Here is a 23,653-nt window from a genome sequence, read left to right on the forward strand (position 1 = left end):
TTTGAAATGGTTTGCCTTTTTGTATGTAAACTTTAAATGGTTCTTAGTTTGACCTGTGTGACCTGTTCTTTCTCTTGGCATATAATATATGTAGGTGCAAATGGCCTATATTATTCACTTGTTACCCTAATAAAAATGTTCTTAGAAAAGAAAGTCAGAAAGAAAAAGGAAAGAATTGCCAATTAGTTTATACATTCCTTAATATTGAGCAATTTGACTTGATTATAAACTCTGTGGGGGGACCATATTTTTGTTCTGTGTTTGTACAACATTTAAAGTACAGTGGGGTCCAGGTCCATGATCAGGCCTCCTAAATGCTATGGTAATATTAATACTGATAATTAATAAAGAATTGATGCTGCCCACACTAAGTCACCCTTGATTTAGGCCTCCCAAGCTAACTGTCTCTTTGTTTCAATCATCCTAACTGAAAAGTGTTTCATACTGCCCCCACAGTATCTGGCTTGATAAGTTTATGGAAGGGATGGTATGATGGGATAGCCTACTTTTGGCAATTAATTGATCTTTGACTATTAGCGGTAAATATGCCCAGTGGTCTGTGATGGGATGTTAGATGGGGTGGGATCTGAGTTACTACAGAGATTTCTTTCCTGGGTGTCTGGCTGGTGGGTCTTGCCCACATGCTCAGAGCTTAGCTGATCACCATATTTGGGGTCAGGAAGGAATTTTCCTCCAGGGCAGATGGGCAGAGGCCCTGGGGTTTTTTCGCCTTCCTCTGCAGCATGGAGCACGGGTCACTTGCAGGAGGATTCTCTGCACCTTGAAGTCTTTAAGCCACAAGTTGAGGACTTTAGTAGCTCAGACATAGGTCAGGGGTTTGTTACAGGAGTGGGTGGGTGAGATTCTGTGGCCTGCATTGTGCAGGAGGTCAGACTAGAAGATCATGATGGTCCCTTCTGACCTTAAAGTCTGAGTCTATGAGGTAATAGCGCTTATTGGACCAGCTTCTGTTGATGAAAGTGACAAGCTTTCGAGATCCACAGAGCTCTTCTTCAGGTCTGGGAAAGGTACTCAGTGTGTCACAGCTGAATACAAGGTGGAACAGATAGTTATATCTGGGCATCATCCTTCAATATATTTTAAAGAACCATCTAGCACAGCAGCATAGAACCCAACAGATTAGAAAAATTGAATGGCACCCTTGAATCAGTTCAATGAACACTTTGGAAGATGTCAGGTATAGCTGTACTCCATTGCTATTGTGAAATAGCCATGAAATCATTATTAAGGCAGATAAAGGGGGAGGATTCATGTCTTTTCACACTTAGGAAACTGGCTATATTAGCCAGTCCCTAGATACATCACCAGAAGTTTCTGGAGGTGCATTAATAGTGATATGCTTGGAAGGAGGGAGGATTTCTGATTACTGGAAGATGGGGTGGAGCAAGTCTCAAACAATCCCTCCTAGGTAGCTCCATTCTCGTTCTCCATCCAATCTTCCCAATGTGACCTGCCTTATCCTGCTCACAGCTCTCGGTTGACCACCGCCCATGTTTGTGACCAGCAGCGGTAAGGTGAAATACAGTTGGGAAATCAGTCTGAGAAGATAGAGGGATGACCTGGCATAGTGCTGGTAGCAGTAGGAGGAGAGTAGGGAGGTGGATGAGGAGATTAGGCTGGTAGTCTGTCAGACAGGAGATGGTTGGGGATTCTGATGTCTGCAGGAGTATTTAGGATGTCCTCCATATTTAGGGATAAGGATAATGAGTCTCCTGCTGGTGCGGAGAGGAGTTGAAGTTGAGTTTTCACAGCAATAAAGGATGTTGAAATCTATCTAACTGACTTCCTAACATAGGAAACGAGATATACACACCTTAAATTTAAAAAAAAGCATGATATGACCATTAGTATTGTGTTTCAGAAAGCTTACTTTGATGCCTCACTATTTTATATCTGTGTGAATATTAGTGCATTTAAACCATCTCTCCATTTCTAAGGAGATTTATTGAAGTTTGTCTTTGGTAAAGTCAGAATGTATTTATGGCATCTGCAATTTCCTGTTATGTAAAACTGAAATTGAGAACTGCTCTTCTGCATTTTATGTTTATAGCATGTGTGTATCTTGTGTTTGGGTTGGCATATAATCTGTGTAGAGAGACATTTTTAAAGCTTTTATACCTTCTGTAAAAATTAAACACTGATTTTTTTCCATGGATTTTTGTATTTACAGGGGAGTTTGACACAGTACAGAGCCCCTCAACACCGATCAAAGATCTTGATGAGAGAACGTGTCGGAGTTCTGGGTCAAAGTCTCGGGGTAGAGGGCGGAAGAATAATCCATCACCCCCTCCGGACAGTGACTTGGAGGTATGTCCTCTGGTAACTGATGAATGGTAAACTGAAGGTAGATTCAGCAAATTAAAGAGTGGAGACAGTTTAAAGCTTTAAAAATGTGGCATGAACCATATGAATCATTAATTGAAAGTACTAGATTTCCAGTAGTTACTTTACATTTATACAATATGGGGCAGATACAGTGTATACATGAATACGCTGAAAGTAAGATAGTGTCAACGTGATACATACATGCATATTGTCTCTTCCAATGTAATGTGGAATAGATTTACAAAACAATTTAAGGTTTCTTTGTTCATATTTTTTTCTGATTAACTTCTATTTTGTGTATTGTTTAACTTTCTTTTTTAAAATAAGAAAATTCAGATGTATCAATCCAATTATCTACATATTCAGTATAAAAATTGCATTACAAAAAGGAATGCATAAATATGAGACAGCCGTATTTGGCCCTAATCCTGCAAACACTTAAGGACGACTTTAACTGTACCCCTGTAAGTAGTGTCATTGACTTCAGTAGTTATGCACCACTATTTGAGAGATCAAGGCCATAGCAAAGAAACATATCTGCGTAAGGTACAAGATGAAGTTTTAGAACACAAGTGTCCTAGCAGTGGAGTGATGATATTCTTGTTACCTTTGTGTTAGCAGTGTTCTGACATAGTGTGTGACAGAAGGAGAACAACACTCATTGTATGCATAGTATATTCCAGCACTGGGATCAGAGAAATGTTCTGCACATTTGTGTGATTTGCCTCCTCCCACTGTGATATTGGCACTCAATGCTAATATCATTGGACTGCTCCACCCCCTGTTTATGTAGTACATATCTCCACATATATCACCAGAAGTCAACTTTGTTATCACTTGGCTATTCCAGCCCCTGCATCTCTACTGGAAGGACAGGGTTGACCATAGCATTTAGCATCAATCCCAGATGCCATAGCTTTTTGTACAGAGGGTGAGGAATTTTATCCTGATTTTGGACGAACTGTCTGATTTTTTTGTAGTTTTCCACAAACTATTTTTTTAAATTAACCAGTTGTAATTTTTTACATTTATGGGAAGATTTCCATTTTCCTTTCCTTAGTTTCATTTTCAGAAAAAAACAGCCTCTTACCAACACTAAGAAATTTCCCTTAAAAACTAAAACAAAATAAAAAGTTAAAATAAGACATTTTGTCCAAAAATATTATTTAAATTCCTTATTCTGTGTGAATTACTGTGGCGTAATAGTACTTGTGGCATGTAGAACTAGTACCAAGAGTTGATATTATCTCTATTGGAGGAACACATTGAAATCAATGTGAGTTGCACATAAGAATCTGAGAGTAGAATTTATCCTTAAATTAATAGCTCTTTACAACAAAGTAATTGACCCAAAGTATACTGACATCTGTAGTATGTTAGAGTGACAAAGTGGATGAGATAATATCTTTTATTGGACCAGTAAAATATTCTATAGTATGTGATGTATTTGAAACCTTGTAAAGGTTGTAGAGTAATTAAAAGATTGGAAAGTATTGAAAAGATTAATGTCCTCCATGGTTTTGTATAGATTATTTTAAGATACACTGTCATAATAAGAACATAAGAACATAAAAATGGCCGTACTGGGTCAGACCAAAGGTCCATCTAGCCCAGTATCTGTCTACCGACAGTGGCCAACGCCAGGTGCCCCAGAGGGAGTGAACCTAACAGGCAATGATCAAGTGATCTCTCTCCTGCCATCCATCTCCATCCTCTGACAAACAGAGGCTAGGGACACCATTCTTTACCCATCCTGGCTAATAGCCATTTATGGACTTAGCCACCATGAATGTCAATACTGATTTTCAGAACAAATCTACTCATTTAAGGGCTTATTTAAAGCACAGGACATGACTGATTTGATTTTGGATCATAAATCTTATTTCCTGATTATATTAACGATTTTGTCTCCATTTCTGTTTTCAGCGTGTATTTGTTTGGGATTTGGATGAAACTATCATCGTTTTTCATTCACTGCTTACAGGATCCTATGCACAAAAATATGGCAAAGTATGTGACTCATTAATTCAACAGTAGATTCAGACTATCGAAACACTTGGCATTTTTACTGTGCTTTCATCTTCAGTGTGCCTTACAAAACTTAACTAACATTCATATGCCCTTGTGAGGGAGGGAGGTGAATAGTATTAACTCCATTTTACAGACTGGTAAACTGAGGTACAGCAGTTGTGATTTGCCCAAATGGAGCAGCCAAGGGGGCAGATGAGGTGCCTACCCTTAGGTAAGATGTGAGGTCCGATACAGGTAGAGTTGCTGAGGTAGGTGCTATAGCTGTAAGGAGGAGGCTTCATTGAGTGAGAGGTGCTGAAGTGTCTGATGCAGCTTTGAAAAGCTGTTGCAAGTGGATACTAGATTTGGTGGGAAAGGGAAAATAACTGGTAATATTGGAAACAGGGTGGGGAAAGGGAATGAGTCAACTGGACAATGATAAAAGGAAACAGAACTGATGAATTTGCAGGGAAAGGAAAATGTTAAGTCAGAGTAAATGGGTGGGAGACAGACCTGTCTAACCTTCAGCTTTAGGGTAGAGGCTATGGGTTTATGGTGTACTCTGACACCTCAGCCTTCCTGGTGAGTCGCTGGTGTTCTTGGATGGCTGTTGGGTTGGGCAAAGCCATTGGCTGAAACACCCTCTGCTGCAAATCATTGTACACAACTACTCCCCTCTCTGCCACTCAGGAATCCAAAGGTGACTGGAGAAGAAGCCCAGAACAGGGAGCAATGAGCAGCCAGCAGTGAAAGGAGAGAGAGGGAGAAGCAACCCAGAAGTAGTAGCAACAGGAATTTCCTCACATACTGAGCAAGGGTTTTTGCTGCACTGACATTGGCAGGGCTGATGGCAGAATGAATGCTGATGATTTGGCTGGGGGTGGCAGCTGAGAAGATAGAGAAGTCCATGAATTGCAGGGTGGTGTGGTTATGTGAAATAGGTGTGGGGCTGTGTGAGAGAGGGAGAGAGAAAAAGCGACAGGTGTGAAGCATGTTTCTGTTAATGAAAAAAAAGGAGGGAAGAGAGTTTGGTGTTAATGCACATGTGGAGGTGTTTGCAGGAGTGTGTGCATGGATATGAGTATTTGGAGACACAGGTAGTTGTTTCTCCTGGTGTTTATGAAAAGGATGGACTAGTACATTTTTGTCTGTCATGGAAATTCATCAGCTCAGTTCTGGAATGCTAAAATAAGATTAGCTATTCGGCTCTGGTATGAATAACACTTGTTTTACACCTTCACAGTGCCAAATCAGTGCATGTCATACTGTTTTGCCACTTATATTACCGTACATCCTACACACTCTTCTAGTACTATTTTTACAAAAAATATAATTCCATTCACTTTGACAAAATTACTCCTTTTTTATATCTCTGTAAGTGAGAGAAGAATCAGACCAAACATGCAACTTACATCATTTATATCACCATTGAATGTGGAGTTGCTATGCTTGACCCAATGATTCAGTTACTTGTAATTTTAATCCAAGTGTGCTTGCAGCCTTTTGGATGGTATAACCATTCTGATGCAATATTTTTCTCCATCTCAGATATTAACAATTAAGAAAATATTTATCATTATTGGTGCAAAACTTTTTAAACTGAAATATGTTACAGAGCTATCAATACTTTCTGGATAACTTTGAAAACTATTCTTGTGACAACTGTGCAGAGATATCTTCATGGTTTCCTTCTCTTGGGTTTTTTCCCCCATATCTGTAGGGACATTTAGATGAAAACAGCATCACTGCTTTTTAAAAACTCATCTGCTCCTGCAATTTATTCCCCATCAAAAGCCAGAATATGTGGTAATGACTATTTACAGCAACCAGTTGTGATATCAGATAGAGATTATGAATTTATTTCCATGGGTCCGGAGTAACTCAAGTGAAAGTGAAATTAATTGATTTATGCTACTGAAATTAGAATCAGGATCCAAGACTTCAAGTGACGATGAACCAAAACAGAGGATTTCTTAAATAAAAAAGATCCTGTTTTCATACTGCTAGATATAGTAAAATAAAAATCATAGGGCTACAGAGTCATTCCCAGAGTAAATTAAGAAATGGCAGATATTTTCTTTTCTAGAGTAACTATCTTCCTAGTATTATGGTAAACATATTTAGGATGATGATGTATCATTGAGCCTCAAATATGTAGTAAATTCTTGTCTAATATTTTATATATTACTGCATATATTTTTTTTATATGGAGGAAGGATGGTTCACTGGTTAGCAGCAAAGAATCCTGTGGCACCTTATAGACTAACAGACGTTTTGCAGCATGAGCTTTCGTGGGTGAATACCCACTTCTTCGGATGCAAGTGGTGGAAATTTCCTGGGGCAGGTATATATAAGCAAGCAAGAAGCAAGCTAGAGATAACGAGGTTAGATCAATCAGGGAGGATGAGGCCCTGTTCTAGCAGTTGAAGTCTAGAACAGGGCCTCATCCTCCCTGATTGATCTAACCTCGTTATCTCTAGCTTGCTTCTTGCTTGCTTATATATACCTGCCCCAGGAAATTTCCACCACTTGCATCCGAAGAAGTGGGTATTCACCCACGAAAGCTCATGCTGCAAAACGTCTGTTAGTCTATAAGGTGCCACAGGATTCTTTGCTGCTTTTACAGAACCAGACTAACACGGCTACCCCTCTGATACTTCACTGGTTAGGGCACTAGACTGAGGCTTGAGAGACTGTATTTCAAGTCCTTGCCCAAATCACTTAGCCTCGCTGTACCTCAAATCACCATCCGTAAAATGGGGATGATAATCATCCCTACCTTGAAGAGGTGTTGTAAGGGTGAATACATTAAAGATAATGAGGAACTTAGATATTATGGTAATAGAGACCATATAAGTACCTAAAATCTAGTTATACTTCATTGTTTCAAAAAACATCTTGGGCATTGATCCTATTTGTGATTGTGCTGCTCCAGTGGCACAAAGTTGGTTTAAGGCCAGTTTAAACAGCCGGTGGTAAAGAATTAAAGCAGTGAGTCCTTCACCTTCCCCTGTATTGGCTCCTAGTATTGGGGGCAGCACAGCTCCCAACCTGTGCCTTGATGTCTGGCTTTAAACTGTCGGAGTACTTTACCCTGTGTCCCCTGATTCTCAGTCTCTTTCTGTATATTGTGGTGTCTCGTATTGTTTAATAAAACACATTTTCTCCCAAAAGAGAAAAGACAAGATAAAATGAGACAGAAGGACATGGGTCTCTCAGTATGTTTTTCAAAGTTTTCTAGTGAGTGATTGGCATGGTGCTGCTATAAATAGGGAGAGAGCATTTTATGGTGAACAGAGTGGTCAAATTGCATTTTCAAGGTGTGAAATTCTGGGATTATACTGGCATTTAGATGGACCATTTTCCAGGGTTTCACCTTTGTTCTACTATTCTAACATTTATACAGACACTCTGAATGTACAGATATATATATATACACACGCCCTCAACTATTCCCCATCTAAACACAGACCTGCCAGCTCTTGTCCTTCTCTTTGCCCTATTTCTTGCTGTGACCAGGGGGAAACAAAATATCTATCTTTTAGGCCTTACTGCTCTACTGTCATCATGGCTGTGAATGGAAATGCACAGAGTAGAGAGCCGACTTAGCTCAGTGTCACGTCAGACTGGTAAACTGTTTGTAAGCAAGAGCCATAGAGGGACCAGCAGATTAAAAATTCTTCTTTTAAATCTTTCTTTTAAAATCTTATTTTAAATCCCACCCTCCTTTGCCGCAGGCAGTAGCCTAAGGGAGAAGAGAACAGTGATCCTGATTTCATTTTGGACTTCTATATAGGACTGTCAGAAAATCATAGAAGTCTAGAACTGGAAGGGGTCATCTAGCCCAGTTCCCTGAACTGAGGCAGGACTAAGTAGTATCTAGACTGTCCCTGACTGGTGTAATATAAATAGTAGTAGTAGTAACAAACTGTGACAGATTGACTGAAGATTTTTTTAACATTATGAGCAAGATTGTAAATGTCTCATTAAAATATATGGCAAATTGCTTCTTCGCAGGAGGGAGCCAATTGAAAGACTAGCTTGCAGTTTTCCCCTGAAGCGAGAGAGGCTTTGCATGTTTGAGTTTGGTCAGTGCAGAGCTACAAGATATTAATTAAAAAGCCAAAAAGTCACAATTAAGTGATTTTGTCTGATTTTTTTTTATTGGACTTTCCAGAGTTAATTATTTTATGTATTCTAAATATGTCCGTCTCTCAGCTTGTAAGGTGTGGTTACTTTGCTCATCTCATTTGTTGATGCTCTTCATGCACCATAAAATTAGTACACTTCTATTTTTAATTATTTACTGCAGTAGCAAATTATGATCATTGGTATCTGAGCTGTTCGGTTATGACCTGTGTGGCTGATGATGGTTTTTGCAGCTGAGCACCAGTTGGCACATATAGTTTTCTACAATGCTAAACTCTTAAATAAGGATTTGTTGATGTGACAGGACATGTGTTAGGAGACTGTCATCATCTGTTAAATTTTATGAGGTACATTCCTGTTCTCTTATTAACAATATGTATTCTTCTCTCTATTATGTCCCAGTGATTACTCACTGTTTTGGAGCTGAATAAGCTGTGCTTAGTGTTAGCATTTCCAACGTGTTAAAATCATTTAGTTCTTTAAGGTCAATCCAAAGGGCAAAGATGCTCCAAAAATACCATAAGTCAAAGTTCAGGCTGGTAAAAAAGAATGACTGCCTTTCATGGCACTGCAGAAGAAAAAGTCTTAGTTCTCCAAACTTGAATATGTGTTACAGAGAATTCAGGATGATGTTTTAGACAGCCTTAAAAATAAGTGCAAAATATGACAGTACAATTCAACATACCAAACCCTACAGTATATTTTAAGAGAAAAGTCAAAATTCTACTCTATAGTGAAAACCTATAGTGAAAAGTGGACCCTACCAACTTTTTTATCATGTAGATAAGCACTGTTACAATTTGAGTCAGATGTAAGCTAGTGCCAAAATGTATTAGGCTTTTTTTGACAATTTTCTGATTTTTCTGATCCACCTACATCTTTTGTTTCCAGTTAATACCTCTTTTATTATTATTATTTTTATTATTAGTGTACAAGGGGCTCGGGGGATTGATGTTTGCTGGGACCCTACCAAATTCACAGTCCATTTTGGTCAATTTCACAGTCTTGGGATTTTTTAAATAATCAGTCTCATGATTTCAGATGTTTACATCTGAAGTTTTATGGTATTGTAACCGTGGGGGTCCTGACCCAAAAGGGGTGATGAGATTGCACCCTTACTTTTGCACTGCTGCTGGCGGGCGGCGCTGCCTTCGGAGCTGGGTGGCCAGAGAGCAGTGGGGTCACAGGGCATGGGGAGGTTGTTACTTGGGGTAGGAGGCAGGGCCAGCCTTACAGCTGGGCGACTGCCCAGGGCCCCATGGTCAGGTGGGTGCTGTGGTTCCCTCCCCTCCTCCTGCAAGCCCAAGGCCCCTTTAACACCTGAAAACTGGGCCCGGAGCCAGGGAAGGCAAAGCTGAGGATGTCCCAGCTGAGGGCTCCTACCACAGCTGGTGACCGCTGCATTAGTCCCTGCTAAGCTGGAGAGGGACAGGCCTTCCTGCAGGGGCCACTCCCAGAGCCAGGTCAGACCCACCTCTGGCTGCAGGAAGCTCTGTGGCTGTGCTGCCTTCAGAGCTTCCTGCAGGCGGGGGAGGTTCCTAGAGGTGGGTCCCATCCCTCCCCAGCCCAGCTAGGACAAGCAGCTGGAGCCCAGCACATGGTAGGAGCCCCTCTCCTCTACAATAGCCAGATTTTATGGGGGCAATCATATTTCACAGTCTGTGATGCGTTTTTCACAGCCGTGAATTTGGTTGGGCCCTAGTGTTAACTGGTTCAAATTTGGCCAGCCTTGTTTGTGATTGAAACATGGCAGCTGTTTTGATGGCCTATGATAACAAGTTGGTGGTATCTTACAGGACAAATGCTCACACCACAAAAAATCACCACCAGTATTAACACTTCATGATCACCCTTTGATGACAGTCTCTGAAGAGAGCCCAAAAGTAGAGACTGGCCCATGAAGACCACACTGTCCTCTCTCTCTAGTGATTGGTCAGAGTTGAGTCACATTAGCTGGGAGGTATAAGGATACTTCTTACTACCCATGCTAGACCATCTCCCAGCTGCCACCTCTCACCAGCACTAGTATACTTTAAAAAAAATCATTCAGCTGCATTGATTGTTTCCTGTATTTCGGTCAGATGCCTCAGGACTTCTCATTTTGCTCTTATATTCTCTTGTTGTCAACCCTCCTACTTTCATCCCAGGAATGATAGACAGGAACTCCCTGTGGAGTCCATCAACAGCGCACTCTCTTCCTCTTCTCCAGCCTCCATAACACCCTCCCAGAGTGAGTCTCCCCAAAGAGAGAGAGTTGGACTTAAACCTGAGGCTCCCACCTGACAATAGAAGTGCCATTAGGCCAGCAACGTTAACATTTAACTCCAACATTTCCACTTGTGAGGCCGAGTTGTTCCAAGGGACAGTGCTATTCCTATTAAGTTTAGCCATACTGCCCTTTTATAGGTGTGTTCCCACACCATTGTTCATCAAGTTTTTTATGTTGATTTATACATAACTAGACACAATGAAAACAAGCTATTTTTATATTATTGTATTTGAATACAATAAGAAAAAGGATTCTGTGAGCATTTCTTGCCAACACCTGCTCTTCCTGGTGGTATTGAACAGTATGCTGCCACGAATGAAACTAAGAAGTTAGGACTTTATCTGGGACCCTATCATGATTCTCTCCTCCTCAAAACGTAAATTTGGTTCTGCTGAGATATTTTTACTTAGTCTCCTAGGAGGCATTCCAGTGATGGCTCAATCTAGCACAGAAGTCCAGACACGCTGGCTCCAATTTATACCCTCTAACGTAACTAAAAGCATTGGTATTTTTGCTATAGAGAGGAGCTGTAGCTGATCCAGACTCCATTGAATACTAGTAATATCTGGCTACAGAGCATGCCTGTAAAGGCCAAAGGGCGGCTGCTGCTGTTTTTTTAATTCAGCTATTATTTTTTTATATGTGGAGTAATGCAGCATATATTAGCAAAAGTTCAGTCTGCCTCATTACATTTAATTTTATAACTGTGTTATGTATAACTACTGTGGGTGCTTCTTTGCTTCTTCCCTCCTTAAATTTCTTGCTTTCTTTTCCATATTCTTCTCTTGTCCTGTGTTAGTTTCAAAAACCAGTCGGAGAACAAACACTTCAGTCTCCCTGGTCACTCGATTACAGACCTAAATGTCGCAATATTACAACAACAAAAACTTAAAAACAGACTCCAATGAGAGACTGCTGAATTGAAATTAATTTGCAAAATGGACACCAGTAAATTAGGCTTGAATAAAGATTGGGAGTGGATGGGTCATTACACAAAGTAAAACTATTTCCCCATGTATATTTCCTCCCCCCCCCACACACACACGCACTGTTCCTCACGCCTTCTTGTCAGCTGCTGCAAATGCACCATTTTGATTACCACTACAAAAAGTTTTTTTCTCTCCTGCTGGTAATAGCTCACCTTAACTGATCACTCTTGTTAGACTGTGTATGGTAACACTCATTGTTTCATGTTCTCACTGCACATTATATATATATCTTCCTACTGTATTTTCCACTGAATGCATCCGATGGCTCTACGAAAGTCCACAAAAGCTTATGCTCAAATAAATTTGTTAGTCTGTAAGGGGCCACAAGTAATCCTGTTCTTCTTGTGAAAAGTGTTCACCTACAGATGATAGAATGTTTTTGTATGTTATTTTCCAGTGTGAGTTCATTTGAGAGCATAGATATTTTCTGGTTTCACCCACATAATTGCTATTGGGGCATTTAGGTCATTGGATGAGGTACACCACATGTTGTGACAGGCATGTGTCTCATTTATATCTTTCAATTACAGTAAAATATAACTGGAATATTGTGTTAAAAACAACTGTATTATGATGCAGTCATTTGCAGTCCAGTTCCACATAGAAAGGAGAAAACAAATGAAAAGGGCTAAGACCCCCATCTTGCAAGCAATGTTCCTAACTTTACGTGCATGAGTAGGCCCATTGATAGACTACATATGTGAGTTAAATTATGCATGGGCATAAACAGCTACAGGATTGGGGGTCAATCAGCATACTGCAGAAATAAGAGTTGTGAATTTCATATTTAAGGGGGGAAATTCTCTTAACATTCACTGAAAAGTATTTCAATGTTTGTCTCATACATCTAGCCAGTTCGTTTGTTTCAAAAACTACTAGTCTCTTTCATGATGGTTAACATCCAGTGCTTTATTCCTTGAAGGCAGTATGGCCTAGTGAGGAAGACACGGATCTATCATCTCTCAGCTCAGGTTTCTGTCCCCAGCTCTCCTACAAACATCCCATGTAACCTTTGGCAAATATATTCCTGCACTTTTATCCAAGTACTCTTGATGCCAAGTGGGCATTTTAGTGGAGAATTTAGGAAGAAGCCATTTTACAAGGTCCTGGAGTTTCCTTTTCTTTTAGAAAAATAGGTTGGAGCAGTTCAGAAGTCAACATGAAAATAGTGAAGTTGAATAGTGAAGCTAACAGAGAATTGGGTCTCATTTCCAACTCATGACAATTTCTTAAACACTTCACTCTTCTTGCCCTTGAAATCTGCTTCTTGCCTGGGCCAGTGCCAAAATATGTCTTTCAAATTTTCCCATTAAGTGGGTCAGAGCAGGAACCAGTTTTTACTCTTTGTTTGCAAAGTGCCTACTGCAATGGTGGCCTGGTCCTGATTGGCAAAATCTTTGTTCATAACACAAATAAATGATGATTTGTGGTTTAGAGTGATTCTGCTGACAGAGGGATACAAAATGTTGCATTATTTCTAAAGACAGCAATTTTAAGTCTTTTAACCTCAAAGTACTTAAAAGATTCAGAAAACTCTGTAGCTGTCAGCGAGTGAAATGTGGCTTTTTTCTCTCTTTTTTTTTTAATTACAAGAGGATCATATCAGCCTTATAATGGGAGTATGGTGGCAGCCTAAACTATGGAGAGTCTAACTCCTGTCTATAATAAACCTAAACAGCTGCAGACCTTGTCCAGCAGGAGGCCTTTACAACTTGAATTAAAAGAAGAACTCTGTTAGCTGTGAGTTACAGAAAGACCTTTTTGTGTTTTCCCAGTACTATGGGTCTTCCAATCAGTAGTGCCACGGAGTACATGAGATTGGCTAAGAGCCTGCAGTGAAAGGGGACCAGAAATCCACATTTGTTGGGAGCATGAATTACAAATATAGAGGGAGAGTTTGTAATTTGGTCAGGTGAGTGCCTGCAGTGAAAGGAGGATAGATAATGGGGTTGTGTGGGAGGAAGGACAAGTGTTCAGTTGGAGCAGTAGTTGTGAATTGGGCCAGGAAATGTTTTTGGAGTAGCAGAAGGTGTGGGAAGAAAACTGGTATTGGAAAGATGCATAGGTGGGATGGAGGCTATTTCTCTAAAGTGAAACTTGTTTGGGGAATAGGTGAAGATTCCAACTGTTGTTTGTTTTCTCATAAAGCGTAGATATTAGAAAAGACCTTTTAAGTCATCTCTCCCTTGCACCATATGCCATTATTCCATACCATACAATATCTAGTGAGTTTTTTCTAGTCCAGTTTTACATGTCCTCACTGAAAAGGCTTCTGACACTTAGTTTAAGAGATTATTATGTGGCCAAATGTTGGGAAGATTTTTCTGATTCAAAATGAAGTTCTATGGTGTAATGGATGGTGTAGCAGACTGGATGTCAGAGGATGTGTTGTCTGTTCCTGGCTATGTCACTGACTCACTGTGAATGTGGACAAGTCACTTAACTTCTCTGTGCCTTAGTTTCTCTGTCTGTAAAAGGGGAATAAAGATATGACCACACCTGTATAAAATGCTTTCGGGTCCTTGGATGAAAAATGTAAATTATTTTTATTAAAATACATATTCCCTTTCCTAAATTCATCTTATGACTTCTAATAAGCAATTCTCCTCCTTGGTACAGCTGTAAATTATTTAGACTTTAATATTTCACCTCTGCAAATATGTAAATAGTTATGTTTCTCCTCAGCCATAGGTTAGCCAATCTATCAATATTTAGCTTTTTTAGGCTATGTTTCATAAACTAATCCTTTCAGCACCCCAAGCGTTTTGCTGTTAGTCTGTGAACTCCCTTCAACACATCAATCCCTAATCAAAACTTTATGGTAAAAAAGGTTATACCCAGAGAATTTTAGAGAAATCACTGCAAAATGTTGGCATACAGCAACTTTTGAATAGCTGCTACCTGAATGAAATGTAATTAATTGTAATTAAATATCTAACCTAATTTTTCATTTTCTAAGGATCCACCAATGGCAGTGACCCTGGGCCTGCGAATGGAAGAAATGATTTTTAATCTTGCTGATACACATTTATTTTTTAATGACTTGGAGGTAAGAATCTACAGTCTGTAACATTAACTATTTCATCCCAGAACATGACACTAAAGGTTTGCTACCTATTACTATTTCTCACATGTAGCAATACAGACATTACTCTGGGGTTAGTCCTACTCACTGAACAGTCACAGGCAGTCATACTGCAATAATTTCTACAGCATTGGGGGACTTACATGAAGAGTGGGGACATCCTCAATATGTCACCTCTGTCCCTTGCAACAGTTCTTTGCGCTCTAGCTGTTTGTATTTAAGTCTGCAGATTTTGCTGTGTCTGCAATGTTATCCTGAGAAGGGACCCATTTGCCTCCCACCTCTTCTTTCTCAGCTCAAGTGGTCCCCTTTTGCCTCCAAAAGACTTTATCTGAACAGAAGAGTTTGAAGTCTTCTCCTTGAACTCCTCCTTTGTTGCCTGCCTCTTGTCTTTCCCATGTTCTCAGGGTAAAAAGAGCTACCTTTCCTTTTCAAGGGAAGAAGGAGAGTTCTTATTCTTCTTCTCAAAGACTGTCATCAGCGAGTTTTGATAATAATAATGACAGACTTTTAGTCATGAATAGACAATCTGGACGTAATCATCATTCATGTGTCTAAAAAAATAGAAATTGAGAACAAACCCTAAAATGCCTCCAGATCTCCAATTTCAAAACCTTATCCTTAAAATAAGAAAACTCAGGTGCAAATTTTCTTTTCCCATTCTCAACTCTCTGAAGAGCATTGTGGGTTTAGGGTTGAAGACTCCAGACAAGAAAGGCACGTCAGTAAAATACACCACAGTTAGATGTAGGGATTTTTATACTATGTTCATTTCATTATTAAAATATTCTATTTCCTTCCCCACAGCCAATACAACAGATAGACTTTGCTAAACTCTGTTCAGAGGCTTCTGGGTTCCCTTCAGATTTATTTTAGGTCTAAAAGAAAACTGGGAGTTTTCAGACTGTCCTTTACCATTTTTTGTATGTCATCTGTTTAGTCAGACAAGCTATTATCAGGATAATGAACCTCAGTTTCCTAATTCAGGTGTCTCTCAAGGAGGTCCAAATCCTTATTTGCCCATCCATTTTGAATTCTTCCACTTATGAGTTGGCCTTCAACATGTTTAATTCATAGCCCTTAACCCTGCATGTATTCTCCCCACAAAACATGTTCAACAGATAAAAGTATCTGCACCTGGAGGCAAGTGCCCATCTCAGGCTTTTCATCTGGTTGGTTCTCCACTTCCCAGTCAGCGAACCATCACCTAGTCCAAGTGTTCTTCCTCATGGTCTGAAATCACAAGGAAGGGTCGATACAATCAGTCACGCTATTACTCAAGTCATGCTCTCCTCCCTCTGATTATAACTGGCAGACCACTGGGAATCACTGACCTGTTAGGTATCAGAGGGGTAGCCGTGTTAGTCTGGATCTGTAAAAGCAGCAAAAAGTCTTGTGGCACCTTATAGACTAACGGATGTTTTGGAGCATGAGCTTTCATGGGTGAATGCCCACTTCGTCGGATGCATGTCGGATGCTACCTGAATGAAATGTAATTAATTGTAATTAAATATCTAACCTAATTTTTCTGGATGTCAGACATGCATCCGACGAAGTGGGTATTCACCCACGAAAGCTCATGCTCCAAAACGTCTGTTAGTCTATAAGGTGCCACAAGACTTTTTGCTGCTTTTACTGACCTGTTAGGGTCACCACAGATCCCTAGTATCAACTATTTCATAAGCAGGGCCATCAGCAATACTGTTTAAGCATTATGCTCCACTCATGGAATCTAGTTATGTTGTTATTAATTGTGACAAACCTGCCTATTTTTCTGAATAGGCAGACAAGTCTTTTCAGATCCACTTCTAACTTGGATCAAAGTACCTTTCCCAGGTAGACATTTTTACCACCCGTTGCAATCAAAATTGACAAGGTTTTGCTTCAAAATCTGGGAGAAAGGAACCTGATGGATGGAAGTATTTTCCTTCCATTGGGGTGGGAGCTCTCCTAATAGGCATTTCCCTTTGGTTCCACAGCCAATAGGGAAATCAAGAAGTACCAAGCTGATGTTGTCTTCATTGCCCTTCGCAGACCTCATTGTCTCTGGTTCTTCCAAAGTCACAAAATAAATGTCCCAAGCTCAGATCATTCTCTTTACCTTCAACCTTTTTTCCCAAGACCTGTCCTTCACCTGAGCTTTACCTCCCTTCTCCAGCAGTATGAAATCTGAGAATGGAAACCCTGGCTGTCCCTCAGCTAGTGCATGTTTTATTGCAGTCTAAGTGAGATATCACTTGACCATGCAAAAGCATTTGGTGAATATTCTCTTTCTGGTGCCCCACAGCAAGGGATAGATTCTAAATCAATTTTGCAAAGCATTGCTTAGTTTTCCTTGTAATGAACCTTTGCCCTGGTATGCTCAGATTTCAAATGACAGCTGTAAGAATCCTAAATTCCTCATTAGCATGTGCCCAGGTTTCTTCAAGCTTGTGCTGAGTTCAAGGCACCAGTAAGCTCCCTCTTCCAAAGTGGAACTTCTCCTTGATTCTGTATTAGCTTTATTGTTTTCTCTTTGAGCCATTTGACGAAGCTTCACTTTGTTTTCATTCTCACTATTAAAGTTATCTTCTTTGTAGCTATCATTTCAGTTTATAGGTTTAGCAAACAGGGCAATTTCCATGCAGGAGCACCAACTCCTATTTTTTCCTGATATGCTTCTTTTAACACCTTGCCCTAAAAGTTATTCTCAAGCTCCTTTTGGAGTTTGGCCTGAATCAAAACATTTTCCCATTTTAGATAGCTTACAAAGTTTCTTTTGGGATGTAGGTGAAGCTTTTTGTCCAAGAATCTAGCATTCCAATTAGATTAGTTTAAGCCAAATTTCTTGAATGTCTGTACACAATTAAGTATTTGTTAGCCTCAACACTATTGCAAAACCAACTGTTTGTATTACAAGGTAGGGTCAAAAAAAGTTTCCAAGACCTCTGTTTTGAAATATATCAGAAGGCCAAAAGGACTCTCCACCTTTCCTGAAGTCACAACTCCGGAAAATCAGTAGCCACCTCAGAGTTAGTAAGGGTCCAGACAACATATGCAAAAATCTGCAGGATGGCCTCTTGGGAATCCCTTTACCTATGTAGGGAATCTCTCACCTCTCTAAGATTTTTAATAGTGCTCCTTGATTAGGTAATTTAGATCTTCATGATGATTGGCCAATCTGCTGTTCCTCCTTTCTAAAAGCTCTACTGAGTTCTGTTTTATTTTGTTATTCTCTCCCCACCTTTTCTGTTCCCCTTCCCTCAGGAGTACAATTGTGGTTGGATACATTGGGTTAAGCAGGATGTTCTAAAATCAGTCACTCTTGGTTTAGCCCAGTCTCCTTTAGTCGTTCCTTCCACAAGCTCTGCTGTCCAACATGCTTTGTGTCCTAGGTTTTATGCCCTGGGCAGCATTGGCCAAGAAGAGTACATCTGTATAGGATGGGGAGACATTCTCAGACATAACTGGGTCCTGAGTTGTTGATGGTCTTAAACATCAAGACCAAGGCCTTCAATTGGCATTGGAGGTAGTGAAATGAGAGGCAGGGGAGGGGCAGAGCACCAGTTCTCAAATCAGCTGAGGAGCTGAGCCACCATGTTATGCATGAGCTGGAGCCTCGTTATTCCTGTCATCTTCATCCCCAAATATAGTGCATGACAGTAATACAGTCTGGAGGTGACCAATGTGTGGATTACGTGCCCATCTACTTGCGATGCTACCTTTAGTCACAAGGTCCTCCAAGATGTTCTCTTCTTAACCCTTTTTATCCTTTTCCCTCTTGTTTGATTCAGCCACTACTTGCCAACTGCTAGTAATAACATCCACTTGGATATTACCACCTGCAAAATCTGCTCCCTATTTGTCGGTTCCAGAAGTTCCTGTGCGTTGAGGTATTCCTCTAGAACCTGGTAACCAATGCTCTAGTCAGTAATGGTTCTGTTGAGGCTGGGTTTTACTTTTCTCCAGCAGTTTCATTCTTGGAGTATAAATTTTAGATAGCTCAAAAAGTATCATTTGGGACCATAGTTGCTGGCCTTGCCTTATATACAGTGGCTGCATGCTCTAGGAAATTCTTGCAACAGAGCCATTTTAGACTGCTTAGCGGGTGGGGCCAGCCCAGTAGTAATGTCTGGATTAGTGGCAATTACATTCATTAGAAGATTGTTGTACAGGTAAGGAATAAAATTATATATTGTCCTACACAAATATTAAGTCTAAGGATGACAGAAATTTTTGGTAGAAAGTAATTCATTTCTAGTGCTTTCCCCAGCACCACCGCCACAAACATATGCACAAAAATCAGTGTCTACAAATAGTAGTAGTAGTAGTAATTGGGACTTGGCCCTGTCTGTGTGCAGCAGTAAAATAGTCTATTGCTATTCATTGTAGTTTTATTATAAGTTGTGGGAAAACCAAATTCATACAGTTTAAAGGAATATACATACGTAATATTGGTTTAGAGAGCAAGGAGGGTAATGAGGTATGAAAATTCTATAAATTTACTTCTTTCTCATGTTGAAATGAAAAAAAATCAACTTATGCTATTTTTTCTTTCATATAAAAGAGGGGAAAAGTTCAGGTAGTAGTTTAAATAAGCCTCAAAACTTGGCAGGCAATTCAGTCCAGTTTTAATACTGAGGCATGTACATGAAATGGGTGGTTCTGTACATCCTGAAACTGTGTAGTGCTGAATATCTGCAGTATAATAGCATTTTTGTTTTCAGTGCAGTGAGTCACTGTTTTTACTGGATAATGAAATTACTATCCATTCCAAGAGGATAATTTTTATGGACAATTTGTAGGCTCTGCACTTTCAGTAAAATTTTCAAGCTCTAAAAATTCCTACAGGTAATTAACTGCATCGAGGTGTTATTTAAATAAATATTACTGCAAACAAAAGTCAACTATTGTACCTGGACTAATTCTGTACACACGCAGTAATAGAAAATATATTTTATCTTTCTTAGTTTTGAACTTGCACAGCCAGTGACCCACTGTGACTTGAGTGTAGCCAGTTCTGTAGCTGTTATGAAAGGTATTTTACCTTAAAATTCAAATTAACAGAGAGCTTTTTTTCGCCCCCCCATTTCTATCCCATTTTTCCTATAAACAAGTTACAATCTCCTAATGTTGTGCAACATTGTTTCCACTGGGAAAAGGAGGGAACTGACTAAAATCTGTACAAAATTTTGAACTTGGCTTTATGATGAACTTGAACATTTTTGGTATGAAAGTTTATCCAAATTTTACAAATACATTGGTCTAGTGTGACTTTTTACAAATCAAGCAGAAAGGAGTACTTCAATAGAATAGAAAGAGCACATGAGTCAGCTCTAAGGTCTCCCTTGTGAGTATTCAGTAATGCACCAAAGAAAGAAGCAAGTAATAATGCTCCCATAGCTCTGAAACAATTGGTTAAGAGGGTGAGCCATAGACTCAGTGAGGAGGGGGAATTGGAAAACCACATGTATTTAGATCCTATGGAAACTGAAAAACCCTCCTGCAGAGACCAGCAGCAAGGAAGTCAGGAAACTGCATGCTCTTGAACCCTCTTTCTTTCCTCCTCGTAAATTGATGGATTTGGATCTGGCTTTCAAGATGTAAGACAAAAATTCAAAGTAGAAGAAAAAGGTTGAGCCTTTGCCACCCACTCATTCAATTTTGCTGATAATTTCATTAAATACGTCTCTGGAATTTTAGATGTTGGTTGTGCGCCAATTATTGGGTCCATTCCAAACAAAACTATTTTCTAGTACTAAAATGTACTCTAACTCCAGTACTCATTATAAAATAGCTGAACAGTTTAACAAAATCTAAACAGCTATACACACACACTTTTTTATTCATGCATGCTTTGTGTATCCTTCATTTCCTCACCACACACAAACTCACAGGGTCAGATACCTTTACACCCTTGACTAATATGTTACTCTGTAAGCAATCCCACGGAAATCCGTGGAGTTGCTCTGGAGTATGACGACTGCTTAACATGAATAAAGATATCAGAATCTATCCCAATGTAATATGGAGTGTGATTTTAGTTTGCCCAAGATCAACTGTGTGGTATTTCCACCACTGGCACTTCTCCATAGGCACAAACAATAGTGAGGGCAAGAGAGCAAGAAAACTGGTCCTTTATTTGTATCTGGCACTCCTTTTTTCCCCGTCTCTCCCTCCTCCCCCCACCCCCATTTTCATAGAAAAATGTTGTTTAAGGCTCTGAATTCCAATAGTGTTTTGCTAGTTCCTGTCAGAACCAGGAAGTCCAGAGGTCCACACAAAAATAAACTGAAAGTTGTGCGTTATCTGAACTTCTTAAAATGCCAAAAAAAAAAATTCTGTTTAGAGTGGGTTGTTTTTTATTTTACCAGCATCAGTTTGTGCAAATCTACTATTTTTCCCACTGTCTATATTTATATTCTATTATAATCTGCACCCTGTGATAATCCCATCCCATTTAGAGAGAGAAAATACATTTTATTACTCCCAAAGAGAGAACAGCCCTTGAACTCAAGGAGCTCTTACACTCCTATGGCAATTACATGATTGGGTTAAGCCAAACATGTAGAATTTGGCTGCTTTGGGTGTATTACAGAATGATAAATCATAAATACGACTATTAAATGATGATGTCAGCATTAATTTTGTCCACAAATTGGTTTTAAAATCTAATCTGACTTTAACACGCTTACTTAGCGTGGGAAAAAAAATCATTAACTGTTGATATTAAGGCAATAGAGTGTTGGACAAAAAATTCTTATGAAAATTCCAAAAATAACATCTCTAATTAGATGTCCTGCCTTCACAGTTTAAATTCTAAATTTTCAGTGTGTATATTCTGAAATTTCTCCTTTCTTCAGATTTTAAATTTTCTTAGCGGTTGTACTAGACTGAGCATTGAGACTTCTAAAATGTGCACATCTTGACTGATGATTTTGTTTGACGATGACTGAGATAGCCCGTCATTTAAGGGTATGCACTTCTGTAAGTGGAAAGCTCAGCCTAAGTGATTACATTAACGTGCGAGTTAAAGCAGTAGAGTGAGTGAATCAGTTTTCAAAACCATCTCTCAACCTTTTTTTAAAAATTAGAAAAAGGTTGACTGTTTTTCAATGTAATCTTTTAATCCAAATGTTCACAATTGTGATTATTTTCACTTGTGACAGCATCACTTAAATACGTGCAGGTAAAATCTCCAAACTAGTGAATCCATACATGTCCTTCAGATGATATACTATAACTGTGGTACAGAAAACAAATGTAAAACTATCCATGTAGGACTTGTGTACATGTACATCGAGAGTATTTTCTTGTGATCCCACATTCACCTCTTTTTCTCCGTAACAACTGTGAACAATGGAAAAACCTTAATAAAAAAAAAAACAGTGCCCGAATAAAGAAAAAGTTCTTTTTAAACTATACATTTTCTCTGTATGTTCCATACTTCCTGTTTTTTTCTGGGACTGGACATAGTCAAATACTACACGACAGGCTGTTTCTGTGGTTTTTTTCAGCCCAGCTGAAACCAGGAAATAGTGGAGCCCTCAAGAGCTTGATTTTGTGAGGTTTCCAAACCAAAGAGGTTTGGGTAAGTTCAGATAAGACTTGGATAAGCATCCAGACTTTTGGAGGCTTAACAGAAATGACAGATCTTTGAGGTTCGTCCATTACTAGTTTTTATTTAGAATGGAGAACAATGGTCTGAACTGATTTTGAAATACAGGGTTAACACACATCTTACCAACCCATCAGAGAGAGACTAGGAAAGGGTTTTTAAAAAGAATTGCTGTCTAAAATCACATTGAAGTAACAAGTACCTTATAACTTTCTTTGGTGACTCCATTTTAACTCTTAATTTGAATAGTGTCCGAGGAGTTGAAATTTCTTTTGTTTTGAAAGAAAAGTTTGTCATCATAATGAGTTTGTAGACACTGCCATCTTCTGGCACAATCGATGCTACACAGAGGTTGTTTCATTAATGCCTATACTAAAGACATATTGGGAAGTATTAACACATACATGAACCGTTAAAAGAAGTTATCTTTTTAATTTAAATTTTCAATAGGAATGTGATCAAGTTCATATAGATGATGTTTCTTCTGATGACAACGGGCAAGACCTAAGGTAAGATACATTCTTTTTCAACATTTTATTTTTTGCAAAGATTAAAAAAGTTCATTTTACAGGAATAAATTGTATTTATTTTTAATATATTTTGGGTGTTTGCAGTACCTACAGTTTTGCAACTGATGGCTTCCATGCAGCTGCAAGTAGTGCAAACCTTTGTCTGCCAACAGGTGTAAGAGGAGGGGTTGACTGGATGAGGAAGCTGGCTTTCCGTTACAGAAGAGTAAAAGAATTGTATAATACTTACAAGAACAACATAGGAGGTAAGGTTAGGATAAGTTAAAATATTATCAACTTACATATTTACATTGGAAGACGTTACTGTCTGGTTATGGCAATTAAGTAATGCTACCTTACAGTACCCTTGGAAACTCCACAGTGGAATTAGTGCTATTAAAATGTAATATAAATGACCAGTCCAGAGTTGTGAAAGATACCCTGCCATTAAGAGTGACTGCTAGAATTTTGCTTCTAGGGGACGAAGGGGGAGACCCTGGAGAATTGTGGTAGCAGCACACTTAGAGTGAAATTCTGGCCCAATTGATGTCAATGGCAAAATTCCAGTTGAGTTCAGTGGGGCCAGAATTTCATCCTTCAGACACAATTACACAATTCCCACTGATTTACTGGCTGTTCCAACTACTTACAATGTTTTTTAGGAGAGAGGTCAGGTGTCCTGCTTCCTCCCCTCTGGTG

The 23,653-nt window shown here is 39.3% G+C and overlaps 1 protein-coding gene across 1 annotated transcript in view; it reads left to right on the forward strand.

Annotated features, from left to right (window-relative positions):
* The window catches only part of EYA4 (EYA transcriptional coactivator and phosphatase 4), a 198,819-nt gene that overhangs the window by 165,210 nt on the left and 9,956 nt on the right, over positions 1-23,653 (forward strand). Inside the window, exons 11-15 of the mRNA XM_045012059.1 lie at positions 2,192-2,328; positions 4,273-4,356; positions 14,723-14,812; positions 22,896-22,954; positions 23,060-23,220. Of these exons, the coding sequence (XP_044867994.1) occupies positions 2,192-2,328; positions 4,273-4,356; positions 14,723-14,812; positions 22,896-22,954; positions 23,060-23,220 (531 nt within the window). The remainder of the gene's footprint in view (positions 1-2,191; positions 2,329-4,272; positions 4,357-14,722; positions 14,813-22,895; positions 22,955-23,059; positions 23,221-23,653) is intronic.

This window comes from Mauremys mutica, chromosome 3 (genome assembly GCF_020497125.1).
Source record: "Mauremys mutica isolate MM-2020 ecotype Southern chromosome 3, ASM2049712v1, whole genome shotgun sequence".
Taxonomy (NCBI): Eukaryota; Metazoa; Chordata; order Testudines; family Geoemydidae; genus Mauremys; species Mauremys mutica.